This window comes from Phacochoerus africanus, chromosome 12, assembly GCF_016906955.1.
Source record: "Phacochoerus africanus isolate WHEZ1 chromosome 12, ROS_Pafr_v1, whole genome shotgun sequence".
In the NCBI taxonomy this organism is placed as follows: Eukaryota; Metazoa; Chordata; class Mammalia; order Artiodactyla; family Suidae; genus Phacochoerus; species Phacochoerus africanus.
This window is the reverse complement of record NC_062555.1, coordinates 18,513,876-18,525,521: the sequence shown is the minus strand read 5'-3', so window position 1 is coordinate 18,525,521 and position 11,646 is coordinate 18,513,876. Positions and strand designations below refer to the sequence as shown.

General features: G+C 51.7%; 1 protein-coding gene across 5 annotated transcripts in view; it reads right to left on the bottom strand.

Annotated features, from left to right (window-relative positions):
• Nucleotides 1-481: 481 nt before the first annotated feature.
• The window catches only part of CNIH3 (cornichon family AMPA receptor auxiliary protein 3), a 209,310-nt gene continuing 198,145 nt past the window's right edge, over nucleotides 482-11,646 (bottom strand). For all 5 annotated transcript variants that reach the window (XM_047755089.1, XM_047755091.1, XM_047755092.1 and 2 more), the window contains 3 exons: nucleotides 8,093-8,205; nucleotides 2,672-2,815; nucleotides 482-1,201 (listed from right to left, as the gene is read on the bottom strand). In XM_047755089.1, the coding sequence (XP_047611045.1) occupies nucleotides 1,174-1,201; nucleotides 2,672-2,815; nucleotides 8,093-8,205 (285 nt within the window). In that variant the 3' untranslated portion in view covers nucleotides 482-1,173. The remainder of the gene's footprint in view (nucleotides 1,202-2,671; nucleotides 2,816-8,092; nucleotides 8,206-11,646) is intronic.

The following is an 11,646-nucleotide window of genomic DNA, read 5'->3' as shown; positions in this document are numbered from 1 at the left end:
GTATAAATAGCCTGTGTGTGTCAAACAGAAGAAAAGAGGGGACGTTCGGGGAGTAAGGTCAAGATCAAGGTGCCCAATTTAAACATAATAACAATCTCAGCCTTGTCATTATTTACAATCCCCTTACACACTGAATGGAAAATTCTAAATGTGCTAACGTCCTCACGCTGAACTGAACAGCACGAATGATGCAGCATCAGAAATGAAGCTAGAATCACGTTGTCTCACTGCTCAAAGGCCCGATGCCCCTAGTACAGAGTTGCCGCTCCAGCCTTTTCTGGTCTCCGAACTGTTTGGAGAGCCTTAGAAGCCAGGAGCTTTGACCAATGGATTCGCGTTCAAGGACTCTGTGGTTTGGGATGAAACAGAAGAATACAGTTTGTGGGGGTGAAGAATTAACACTGGGAACATGTCATAAATGCCTTAAAAAATCACTTCTTTACCATGATCCCCCCCAAACCTCCCCTGCCCACCCCCCCACCCACGCGTCACTTCGGCCATCACTCTGTACCAACATATAGCTCCCAACTCACAGCTCCTGAGGTCACTAAATTCCCTAAACTGGGCTCTCACAAAACAGAGTGGGGAAACAGACACCCCAGCAGGCTCAGGGCTGGATGTCGCCCCAGGCAAATCCGCACACCTTCCAGGCCCTTCCCTTGGAAGTGAAGGGCGTGGCTAGGACTTGGAAGAAAGGCAGGGGTCTCAGTAGCTCATGATGTCCTTGAGGCCTTCAGTCTGTCCCACAGACACTCAGCCTTGACGCTGGACCCAGCCCTTCCCAAGCAGGCACCTTCCAGCCTTCCAGCCGCCACTGCCACGGTCCAGCAATGCAGTGTGAACTTGCAGGGAGCCGTTCGATGAAGTGGATTCAGAAAGCAGCGATTCTCCATTCTTGCTCAGGAGAGGTTCGTGTTTCGGAACCCCTCGGGCCAGCTGAAGGGATCAACGGCCCGGGTGTGGGGTGTGAACAGCAAAGACAGACGCACATGCGCACGGAGGGCTGACGTAGCCACAGGCTGCTTCGTGCTTCCGGCTCCCCATTCAGAGTGGCTGCCCATCTCCTTCGGTCGCAACCCCACACTGGTCCCCTCTCCAGCCACCCGCAGAAGCGGACTTCTCCATCTCAAGCCTCTCCCATCCCAGTCTCTGAGGATGTACGTGGTCTCCGAGTTAGGAGCTCACTAAAGTGTAGATCATGCTGGATGCAAAAGGAAGAGGAAGAGAAGGCATTAGAGAGACCTTCCAAAAGCCGGACGCCTGCTTCCTTCTCACCACTGTCCCCCAACCATCTCCTCTCTCCCCATAGACCTCCCCTACTGCTTCCCACAAAACTGGACAAAGCGTACTGGTCCCTCAGATGAAAGCTGTGACTGCTCTTGAGTGCCTATTATTATTCTCAACAGGATGACTGTTAAGGTTGTTATTCCTCTTTCTTGCAATCACAGGGCGGGTCCCCAGGGGTGGGGCGGGGGTGGGGGTGGGGGTGTGGTGGATTCATTATCCTACCAGCTGCCGCATGGGCATGTGTCCAGGGGCTCCCAGACTTCTTTTTTTTTTTTAGAGCCGCACCTGCAGCATATGGAGGCTCCCAGGCTAGGGGTTGAATCAGAATTGTAGCTGCCGACCTACACCACAGCCACAGCAATGCCAGATCCTTAACCCACTGAGCGGGGCCAGGGGTTGAACCCGCGTCTTCACGGATACTAGCTGGACCCTTAACCCACTGAGCCATAATGGAAACTCCCACGGGCTCATTTTTAAGTGCTGGATATGTGCAGCTGCTTCCCAGCCAGCTCCAACCTAACCCAAACCCTGAGGTGGCCCTAAATTCTAACCTCCCCACCCTCACTGGGCTACTGTCATCCAGGCCACTTTGGAGGCCACACTGGGACAGTGGGAGATATCACGGCCTGCGGCAGGTAGGGACAGAAGAGCAAGGGCACAGGTGAGATGCCCCAGAGCTGAGCCCCAAGGGGACCAGGAAGGAGGAGGAGAGGTTTTCGGAAAAGGCTCTCTCTGGGGGTATCAAACTACCAGCCAGTCTATTTAGAGCTACGTGCTTAGTTAGGATGTTCTGGGTAAAGAGGTGGGAAGAAGGGAGATTCCCGAAACAGAATTACAAAATCAGCAGGTTTTACTTAATTAGAATGGTGTTACGTAACATGGGCAGAACTGTAAGTACAAGCATCTCATGACCCAGCATGCCATCTGTGATGTGTGACCACTGCCAGGGGTTTCCAGTGAGGTCCCCGGGAATGCCTTCACATGGACTAGGGGGCAAGGGCCATGAGGCCCGGCATCTAGGGCCACAGGTGACCCGGGCGGCTGAGCTGCAGGGCTGCCACAGGCAGGGCGCCCTGTGGAGGAGGAGTGACCAATGGCACCGCTCAGTCACCGCCTCGGAGGCCTTGGTAGAATGTGTTTCGCCGTGTCGCCCAAAGGATGCGCCTGCCCACTGGCCAGGCCTCCTGCAGGACCTTCTGGCTTTCTCACTCCTTTATGCAGAAGTCCTGGCTCCTGAACCAGTCAGACAGCTGCCCTCATCCCCAACAGCCTGTGACCCCCGCTCTCCAAGCCACTCCCACCCCCAACGAAGACCAGGAGGTGGGCCCGAAAAGCCCTCCATCTGCTGCAGGGGTCAAACCCACCAGGGGGGCCAGCAACTCACCAGTAAAGGTAGTAGAAGAAGGAGAGGAGATAAAAGGCCAGCTTACACCAGGCCTCCTTCTGACAGTAACTCAAGGTGTCCGCGTTCATGACCACGGGCGGGTCGTAGGCGAGCTCAGAGCTGTCTGCTGGACAGTGGAAATACCTGCAGGGAAAGACAATGAGGCATCATGGGTTCTATGGCTAGGACGGGACATCTGAAGTCGTCTGGGCCGGCTCCCCTCACACTGGAGTGCTCTCTGAGGAATCTCTGCTAATCTGGGATCTGCTGCCTGCCACCAGCATGGCTGATCACAGCCCGGGCACTGCTAACAAGCAGCTCGGCCACCGTCTGCTAGCAGGTGGCAATGCCCAAGTCCTGAGATCCACCAGCATCACAGTGATGCCCTGACAGAAGGAAAACGTGTCAGCTGGAGTTACCTGGCAGGTACCAGGAAGAGCTCCTTTCTCCAGGGATGCAGCGGGGTGGGATGGGGTTGGGGGTCTGCCATGTGTAGGGATCTGAGGGTCAGTAAGGGATATAGGTGTAGCTAGACATCAGCTGCATCTCTGATGCCTAATGTCACTGTCCCACAGTTCTGCCTTAAATATTAATTACTTGGATGAAGCATTAATTACTTGTGGATAATCCCTCTTCCAAAACGTCTTTTAAAATCCCGAATACCCTGGGAGGGGCGTGATATTCTTCCACTCAAGTGTGGAAGAGTTTGCAGGTAATTTTCTCCTTGATGGAAGGACACAGAACAGCAACGAGAACAGTGCCCACGGCGGGGAGCGAGCAGCCCCAGAAGGAACGTGGATAAGCCCAAGAGCAGTGCGTGCAAGAGGGGAGGGAGGGGAAAGCAGACGTGTCCTCTTTGGAATATCGCCTCTGCGCCACATGAACCGGCCCTGCTCACAGAGGTGAGAAAGTCTGGACATGGTCAGGCAAGAGGCGCGTCTGGCCGTCCCTCTGGCCCTCGGCAGGACACTGCCCCCAGGGCCTCATTCAAAGCCGAAGAACACGGTGACACTGCAGTCGCTGGAGCAGCTCTTTGGTCAGTCTGGTGAAGGAATCGGGGGCCAGGTACAAAGGAACGGTCTCGGGAGGCTCTGGGACAGGCGCGGTCCTCCAGCGAGAGCGAGGACCAGGCCCGGGCTCTGCCCGGCTTCCTCCCGCCGGCTTTGAAGAGCATCCCTGTAACGCAGCAACTCCCGGAGCTGGTGTCTCAGGTCCCTCTTCATCCCCTTCAGAAGACCACGCTGACGCTATCTGCCATCCACTCTGGGCCGAGAGGAACTCACAGGCCAGATGCCATGACATGTGCCAGCTCAAGACGCTCCGGGCCCCGAGCCTCTCCTCTTCCCAGGAGCAGAATGCAAAACCTATTCGCTTTCACTGTGGCCTTGTTCCTGGCAACCCCATTAAATGGAAGCAAGAGGTGGCCGGGTGGCAGAGCGGCTCCGTGGACAGAGCCGGGCTCTGCGGCTCTCCCATCACCAGACTGAGCTTCCTCGGCTCACCCTTCATCTCCCTGAGCCTCGCTCAGTCATCCGGAAAAGTGGGAGAACCGCCTAAACACCAGGGCTGTTGTGACCATTGTCTGAGGTGACCGAGGCAAAGAACAGGTCCTGACCCAAGGTGCACAGCCCTGCCTGTCCCGAAGCAAACCGAGAGCTGGGCAGAGGGGACTTGGCCCCAGCAGCACCATCACTGGGCTGGTCCTGCTGGAAGGGAGGAGGGGGCGGAAAGGCAACTGGGCGTTCAAGGACTCTGCTTTTTAAAGGATGCACCCCCTCCTTGTTCCTTCTTCTTTCATTTTCTGAGTACTTATGAGTTGCCAGAACAAGGCTACACCCTGTCAGGGATTCAAAAACATAAAGACAAGTCCTCCACCGGCAAAAAGACTGTAGTCAATGACCCCTTACACACAAAAAGGTTCTGAGAGCGAGGACACAGCCGGCCCCCCACTCCTCCCACCCTTTCAGAGAAGTGACAGCCCCGAGAAGCAGTGCACCAATTCGAGTTTTGTTAGTTGGCCACATTTTTGATACCCTGGGTTGATCACACACTATTTGAAGGACCTTGCAATTAAATTCCTTGTAGAGGGAGAAGAGCCAGCCCCCAGGTGACAAGAACACCACCTGGGATCCGTATGGAGGTGGCCCTGCCTCCTGTCCCAGGGCAGTGATCCTGAGCCAAGACTTAACCTTTGTGAATCTCGGTGACCCCGTGTATACAGCAGGGAGCAGCATCCCCAACACACCCGATTATCGTGGATACTGGATGAGAGAGGCATGGCAGGTGTCTGAGTGGCTATGCAATGCATTTCAGAACCATACCGTTTCTATTTGCTTCTCTCTAAATTCGGATTTGAACAGGTTACCTTCACCTAAAGGCAGGACTGGAGTTCCTGCTGTGGTAACAAACCTGACTAGTATCTCTAAGGATGAGGGTTCCATCTCTGGCCTCGCTCAGTGGGTTACAGCTCTGGCGCTGCCATGAGCTGCAGTGTAGGTCATAGACACAGCTCAAATCCTGTGTTGTTATGGCTGTGGTATAGGCCAGCAGGTAGTCCTCTGATCGATTTGACCCCTATCCTGGGAACTTCCATATGCCATGGGTGTGGCTCTAAAAAATTAAAATTTAAACACACACACACACAGCAGGACTTTCTTTTTTTATTTCTTTTTTTTATTTTTATTTTTATTTTTTATTTTTTTTATTTTTTTGCTTTTTAAAGGCCATGCCCGTGGCATATGGAAGTTCCCAGGCTAGGGGTTGAATCAGAGCTACAGCTGCCGGCCACAGCCACAGCCACAGCCACGTGGGATCTGAGCTGTGTCTGCAATCTACACCACAGATCACGGCAACGCCAGAGCCTTAACCCACTGAGCAAGGCCAGGAATCAAAACCCTCATCCTTGTGGATCCTAGTCGAGTTCATTACTGCTGAGTCACAACGGGAACTCCAAAATAGGACTTTCCTATGTAATGGAATCACCTTATCATCTTCCTTCCTCCCTAAATCGGCGATTTCCGCCCCCCCCTCCTGCTCTTGGTCACCTCCCAGCCACCCAACTTGGAGAGTCCCTGTCCCTCACGGTCAGTGTCTGATCATCAGCCAAGCCCTGTCCAGTTCATCCCCACCTCTCTTCCTCTCTCCGTGCCAGCTCCCACTGCCTGGCTCCCGCCTCCATCACCTCCATCAGAACCTCCTACTTAGATTCTGTCTTCAGCGTGTCACGCTCCAAGCCATCCTTCTGCTGGCAGAGGTCACCTTCCCAACAATCGGGTCAGACAAAATGCCACTTTCTTCCCCAAACTTCCGAGAGCTAGCCCTTCCGTACAGAAAAAATTACTTCTGACTTCCCACCAGATCATTCCAGACCCTCCACACCCAATCCCAGCTGCTCCGCTCACTTCCGTCTAAGAAACCTCCCTCCAACCACGCCAAACAACCGCTGCTCCCCAAACACACCAGGTGCTCTGTTACACCTGGGCCTTTGCAGAAACTCATTCTCAGCCTCCAATATGCTTTTCCAGACTGTCCTGTGTCACCCTCCATTTCTCTGCACTCCCACCTAAATTCCTCATCTACCTAAGAATAGATTTCCCTCTACTACTCAGGCATCTATTCCTTGAGGGTGAAGATTGTATTTTACTTTCCTCTTGTAATCCTCCACAATGTCTGGCCTGTTCCATATGTTTGCTAAATGAAGGAACGAATGTTCTCGATGTGACCAAATCCAAGCTACGTCGTGCAGTAAAAGGACAATGGTTAAGTGTTTGGGGGGACCACACCTCTGGGAGGAAGGGGGGCGGTGTCATGAATTTAGCTGCACCATTATATTCTTCACTGCTTTTGTAGCCGCGCCCCGCCCCCGGGGCGTCTCCTGTATCCATATGTGACTCTCTTTTCCAAGGAGCCCAAATCACATCATCTGAGGCAGAGTCTTAGCAGGAAACAGAAGATCTAAAATCAGAACTGTCCCAGAAAACCCAGCCCATCTGGCAGGTGGGTTATTTTTACTAAAATATAATTCATGTACCAAAAAAATTCACCTTTTAAAAATAAACAATTCAGTGGGTTTTAGGATATTGCTGGAGTTGTACAACCGTCACCAGCATCTAATTTCAGAACATTTTCATCAACTTAAGATGGAAACATTGTACCCATTAGCAGTCACTCCTCACTCCCCCCTCCCTTCCAGCGGCTGCCAGTTACCAATCTACTCCTATCTACAGATGTGTCTATCGTGGACATTACATGAAAATGGCCTTTGTAACTGGCTTCTTTCACTTGTAATTTTCCAAGTTTCATCCTTGTGGTAGCACAGATTAGTACTTTGTTGCTTTTTGTTGCCCAACAGAATTCCATTGAAAGGATATACCACATTTTGTTTATCCACTCATCTGTTGATGGACCTCTGGGTCGCTTCTAGCTGTGGCTATTGTGAATCATGCTATAGCTGCTTTAACACTGATCTGTGAGGGCGGAGGCTGTGGTTGGTGGAGGCTATAGGAAGGGTCTTCCCTTACTGGACTGTTGTCTCAGAGCAGCTTGAAAGCAAGCTTTGGGGTACAATCACTATGAAAAACAGTATGGCGGTACCTCAAAAACTAAGTCTAGAACTACCACATGATCCAACAATCCCACTCCTGGGCATAGATATGGACAAAACTTTCACTGAAAAAGATACATGCACCCCTATGTTCACTGCAGCACTGTTCACAATAGCCAAGACATGGAGACAACCTTAATATTAGTCCATTGGCAGATGAATAGATTAAGAAGACATGGTATATACATACAATGGAATAGTTATGTAGCCATAAAAAAGAACAAAATAATGTCATTTGCAGCAACATGGATGGAACTAGAGACTGTCATACTAAGTGAAGTCAGAAAGAGAAAGACAAATATCATACAATATCACCTACATCTGGAATCTAATATACAGCACAAATGAACCTTTCTACAAAAACGAAACAAACTCATGGATGTGAGAACAGTCTTGTGGTTGCCAAGAGGGAGGAGGAGGGAGGAAGGGACATGGAATGTGGGGTTAATAGATGCCAACTATTGCATTTGGGGTGGATAAGCAATGGGATCCTGCTGTATAGCACAGGGAACGACATCCGATCACTTGCGATGGAACATATGGAGGATAATGTGAAAAAAAGAATGTATATAAATGTATAACTGGGTCACTTTGCTGTATAGCAGAAATTGACAGAACACTGTAAATCAACTATAATTAAAAAAAAAAAAAAACTTTAACTGCCATTTCAAAAAAAAGAAGGCTTGGGGAAAGGGTCTCCAAAGGAAGGGATGAGAGGAAGGCACTAGGTGGCTGGTCCACCTGGGGCCCGGCATCTCTGGAGGGCAGGCGGCCGACGCATAAAAGGGGAAGGACAGAGCAGCCCCAAGCAGACTTACCTCCAGAAGTGGTAGAAAAGCAGAGGGACGTTCAGCCCCAGGGTGAGCCACTCCTGAGCACACAGGAACATGATGCAAAAGAGGCTGTGGATGGAGTATTCCGGCAGTACCAGCTGAAGAGGGAGCAGAGACATGGGCCTGAGTTACAGGGAGGAAAAGTCACTCCTGCATCTCCAGCAGCTGACACCTGCCTGGACCCTGCCTTCATTCTGCTGGGGACACCGAGGGCCTCCCCATTGCAGCACAGAGTCACTGTCCCTGGACTATGGCCCATTGCTGGTAAGTTCGCTTCTTCATGGTACCAAGGCCTCGCTTTATACCCAACCCCAAATGGACACAGTCCCTGTGTATCCTATGGAAACTTACAAACCGAAACCAAATCTGTTTTGTTCAAATACAGGAAGCTTGGGAAACAAGCGAGAGACAGCGTTTTGCTTGAGGGCAGATAGATCAACCCAAGAAAAAGAACATGTAGTGACGATAAAAGAGGAAAAGTTTAGGAGTTCCTACTATGGTGCAGTAGAAACGAATCCATGAGGACTCAGGTTCGATCCCTGGCCTCACTCAGTGGGTTAAGGATCTGGTGTTGCTGTGAGCTGTGGTATAGGTCACAGACTCAGCTCAGATCCCATGTTACTGTGGCTGTGGCATTGGCTGACAGCTGTAGCTCTGATTCAATTGCTAGCCTGGAAACTTCCATATGCCGCAGGTGCAGCCATGAAAAGACAAAAAAAAAAAAGAAGGAGGAAACGTTTAGCCTCTGGAGGAAGGGGAAAGAAACCAGCACAGACCAAGAAGGGTCCCATGGTGGAAGGAGACCAGCAGGAACACTAAGCTCCCAACCTCGACCCCAATCCACCCGCACAGGTGTAAATGGTTAAAAAGAGCTTAAGGGCTGCTCTGTTACATCTTAAAAGAAATCAAAGTGACTGTGAAGAAGAAATGTGGTCCCCAGGCCAGTAGCAAGGAAACCTCAAAATAGAGATAGAAATGTACCAGCTTTCTCAGTCACACAGGAATAAATATTTAATGAATATATATGGGGGAGGAGAATAGCCTCTGTGTATTGCTTAGACCATTGGTCCATCTATCAAATTCTAATCACCTTTCAAGGCTGGTCTCAAATGCCACTCTCAAACGGAAGCTCTGCCCATCCAACCTCCTCACCCCACCCCACCCTGCAACTCTCACCCCCCAGCATGCTTTCTGCCCCTCACCCAGGGGGCCTTTCCATAACGTGTCCATTATGGAGCCATTAACCTCCTCAACACACATGGACCTACTACACTATTCTGTTAGCTGTCTTGGCCAAATTCTTCTTTCTCATCCTCATTTGCAAAGCCCTTTTTTGCACTCAGTAGAGATTTGGCAAGTATTTGATAAAATGAATTGAACTGACCAAGTGTGTAAGTTTAGGGCACCGCTGGCTGGCAGGAGGGATGCAGCCTGTGGTCACAGACCAAGAGTTCTCTAGGTAGGAAACAGACTCTCAAACTGTCCATTTAATAAAAAACTTGACTTTGCTCTCATTCATCTCTCACTTGAGTCAGATGAGCTAGCTGCCCCAGATGGCAAATTCGGGGCTCGGGTGAGACATGCATTTAGAATAAATACATGCATGGAGTTCCCGTCATGGCGCAGTGGTTAAACCATGAGGTTGCGGGTTTGATCCCTGGCCTCGCTCAATGGGTTAAGGATCCGGCGTTGCTGTGAGCTGTGGTGTGGGTTGCAGATGCAGCTCGGATCCCGCATTGCTGTGGCTCTGGCATAGGCCGGCGGCTACAGCTCCAATTAGACCCCTAGCCTGCAAACCTCCATATGCCACAGGAGTGGCCCAAGAAATGGCAAAAAGACCAAAAAATATATATATATACATAGAGAGAGAGAGAATAAACACATGCAGGGGCCCATATGTAAGAAATGCATTTTGTAGCTCAAGTGGCATCTTCTTTATTCTCCAGTCCAGTGACCAATGAATAATATTGAGCCACATCTTATAACTCACAGGCAGTAACCCTGGAATCAACATACAAGAGCTGTCATTCCAGAGGCAGTGACCTCAATGGGTGGACCGGGCACAACCAGCCCCTGAGCCTCAACCACCTGATGGGAGGGGTATGTCTCTCTGTATTGTTTAAACTGTGATGAATGCTTTGGTCCACCTAGCAAAGTCTAACCATCCTTCAAGGCCTGTCTCAAACGCCACTTTCTAACAGAAGCTCTTGCAGCCGTCTTTACTATCTGTGCCCAGCCAAGGCGTCACCCTACCACCACCCACTCAAAGAGAAAGCCCCCATCTCAGAGCTGCGCCAGCCTCGGGGGTGGAGGCTGTGACCTCAACTATGCACATCTCAACATTTTTAATTTCTTTCATCTCTACATTTTAAAATCATCAGTTTCGGCCACTTATGCTGAGGTCATTAGCATGTTTAGAGACAGCCGCCCTGAGCCTGGATCTTCCACCATAGCACCATCCCCGTCTCCAGCTGCTGTAACAAACCTCTGACTGATTACCGTGTGGATCTCAGGTCCCCTATTAATCAAGGCCACGTCTTCTCTCTTTGGGACTTGATTTATACGAGAAGCTGCAACCTTCGGAGCAGGGAGGATTCATCACTGTCATCAAGCTGAGGAAAGCTGCTTTATGGAGGCCAGCAGCTTCTGGAGGTGCCCAGCCTGCGGGGAGCAGGGGGATAAAGGCTGCTCTTTGGGGCGGCTTCCCCCCACCGCCACTGAGCAGGTGGGAGAGCGAGGGTGCCCTTGACGGCCACAGTTTCGCTCCCACTTCCCCAGGCTGTCCCTGTCACGACGGCAGGGGCGATTCAAGGACTCTGCTCCTCCAGAACCCAAAGAATCTCGCCAGGCCACAGGGCGCCAGCCCCGCCCAGTGGGCGGGACGGCTGGCCCCGCCCCCACGCACGTGCGGCATCACGGGGCGGGGCTGAAGGGCTGCAGGCGGGAACCCGGGGGAGAGCCGGCGGGAGCGGTTCCCGGCCCATGCAAAGCGCTCCAGGGGTCTGGTTCTCTCCCTCCGACACAGCAAAACGCACTTGGGGTGGAGCGCACTCCAGCATCCTGCAGCCGTTAAGTCAGGCGACAGGCGCTGGGGCAGCCGGGGATGGGCGCCGAGCATGAACAAGAAAGAAACGCGTTGTTCTGAGCTACTGGGATTTGGGAAGTTGTTTCTCACCACAGCGTGATTTAACCCACCTTGTCTGGTACAGAGTGAGTAATCAGTGGGAAAAGCCAAGCGGTGATCAGCCCTCTTCATCCTCCCTCTGATCAGCCAGCCCGCCCCTCCTCTCACAAGTGCCAAGCATGCAGAGGCAGGGGCTGAAGGACCACCAGGCAGGCACAGCGCTTAATCATTCGTGTGGGCAGCTGGACTGGCTGTCTCCTCACCACCGGATGCTTATCCTACTCTTATATAAAGACCACCGCAGAAACACGGCCTGGGGCCCCTGACCATCCCCCAACCACCCTCCGCTGAGTCATCCCCTCTGCTGGAAGACAGTTTTCTTCATGAGACAAGCTGTTGAATGGTGCCAACCTCA